Source organism: Rattus norvegicus, chromosome 7 (assembly GCF_036323735.1).
Source record: "Rattus norvegicus strain BN/NHsdMcwi chromosome 7, GRCr8, whole genome shotgun sequence".
NCBI classification, from domain to species: Eukaryota; Metazoa; Chordata; class Mammalia; order Rodentia; family Muridae; genus Rattus; species Rattus norvegicus.
In genome coordinates this window covers 3,477,816-3,479,890 of record NC_086025.1, presented here as the reverse complement: position 1 = coordinate 3,479,890, position 2,075 = coordinate 3,477,816, and the positions used below count along the sequence as shown (strand labels likewise).

Genomic DNA, 2,075 nt, shown 5'->3' with positions numbered 1-2,075 from the left:
GTCAAAAATATTTGAGCTGCAGCATATCTAAGTTAAATTATTTGTGAGGGGATATTGAGTCAGACCTGTTTCATACATAGCCACAGTTTTCATGGAACTCACCATGTAGACTAGGCTGGCCTCTAACTCACAGAGATCTACCTCTGCCTCCCAACTGCCAGGATGGTGTGAGCCACTATACCCTGTGACCTTTTACAAGACACAGTAAAAAGTATTTTAAATATAGAAACTAGACAGCACCTGCATAAGTATAACTAATATTAAAGATGAATATATTATTAAGATTATCTTAAGAAAGAACACTTTTCATTTATTTTAGCAGTTCTCTTCTAAAATCTCTTCTAGAAAAAGTAGTTGGAGAAAAGCAGAGGGTTGGGCCAAAAGATATTAATTTAAAGGAAAATTTTTATTAAATGATGTTTATAAGATTATGTCCTAAACTAGTATCAATTATATCAATCAAATATAATAGCTAGACTGTACACCCATAAAAATAGAAGTATAAAATCTGTGATTCGGAAAAGAGCTAATATGTGACATAAAGAAATGATCAAACATCAATTTGTACTAGCTTCTTCATTAACCAACAATACTACAGGAATGACCCTCAAGTTAGCTTGTCTTGAGATTGGCACCTGACTCAATTCTGAGGTTTTATGGAATCTTTGTTATTTTTCAACCAGATTGTGCCAGAGACAATAATCAAGAATGAGAAATCGAACAGTAACAACCTTCATTTTGCTGGGTCTCACAGATGACATTCGACTTCAAATTCTGCTTTTCATGTTTCTGATCCTTTCTTACATGTTGAGTTTATCTGGCAACCTAACCATCATCACTCTCACTCTGATTGACCCCCATCTTAAAACACCTATATATATTTTCCTCAAAAATTTCTCTTTCTTAGAAATCTCACTCACAACTGCTTGTATTCCCAGATTTCTATACAGCATATCATCTGGGGACAAGTCCATTACCTATATTGCTTGTGCCAGTCAACTGCTGTTTATAGATCTCTTTGCAGTTACAGAATTTTTTCTCCTTGCTATCATGTCCTATGATCGATATGTGGCCATCTGTAAACCTCTGCACTACATGACCATCATGAATAGCAGGGTCTGCAAGAATTTCATCTTCTTCTGTTGGGTAGCAGCACTGATCATCATTCTCCCACCAATTGGTCTAGGCTTACGCCTGGAATTCTGTGACTCTAATATCATTGACCATTTTTGTTGCGATGCAGCTCCTCTCTTGAAAATCTCTTGTTCAGACACATTGTTAATCGAACAGATGGTAATAGTTGGTGCTGTATTTACTTTCATCATTACCTTTGTGTGTGTTGTCCTTTCCTATGTTTATATCATCAAGACCATTTTGAGATTTCCCTCTGCCAAACAAAGAAAAAAGGCCTTTTCTACCTGTTCTTCCCACATGATTGTAGTTTCTATTGCTTATGGTAGCTGCATCTTCATTTATGTCAAACCTTCATCCAAGGATGATGTAGCTATCAATAAAGGGATTTCACTTATTATCATATCAATTTCACCAATGTTGAATCAGTTTATTTATGCACTGAGAAACAATCAAGTAAAGCAAGCTTTCAATTACTCAATTAAAAAACTTGCATTCCTCTCAAATATGTAAAAATTAAAGAATATTAAACTTAAAGAAGAATGAATGTAAAATCTGAAGATTAATTATACTATTATTCTATATTCTTGCTTTTTAATCTTTTTATACTCACACTTTCTTCTTAAACTTGCATACAATGAACATGACTTTATCTATCTTGATTCAAACCAAACTGTTTGAATATGTTTAGTTTTTCAGTCAATCTGAAACTGTTGTATGACTGTTATCCCTGAAAACATAGTAGATTCTAGTTTTCTACCATTCTTTCTTCACTTTTACATGTGCCTTTTTATTTCATGCTATAGCTAATCAAATGAGTGTGTAAAGGATATGTACCACTGATAGACATGGCCTATAAAAGTATGCATTATCCATCTATCACTTAGAAAAAAAAGATGGCAATTCTTAAATGATTTTCTATGTTTTGTACTGATTATGAATGA

At 33.6% G+C, this 2,075-nt stretch overlaps 1 protein-coding gene across 1 annotated transcript; it reads left to right on the top strand.

Annotated features, from left to right (window-relative positions):
* Positions 1–708: 708 nt before the first annotated feature.
* Or6c35d (olfactory receptor family 6 subfamily C member 35D) lies at positions 709–1,644 on the top strand. The gene has a single exon (NM_001001385.1). The coding sequence runs from the start codon at positions 709–711 to the stop codon at positions 1,642–1,644; it is 936 nt and encodes a 311-aa protein (NP_001001385.1).
* The last annotated feature ends 431 nt before the right edge of the window (positions 1,645–2,075 follow it).

Excerpts from the sequence above, each read along its gene's own strand:
- Or6c35d (NM_001001385.1), top strand. The coding sequence starts at position 709 with ATGAGAAATCGAACAGTAACAACCTTCATTTTGCTGGGTCTCACAGAT.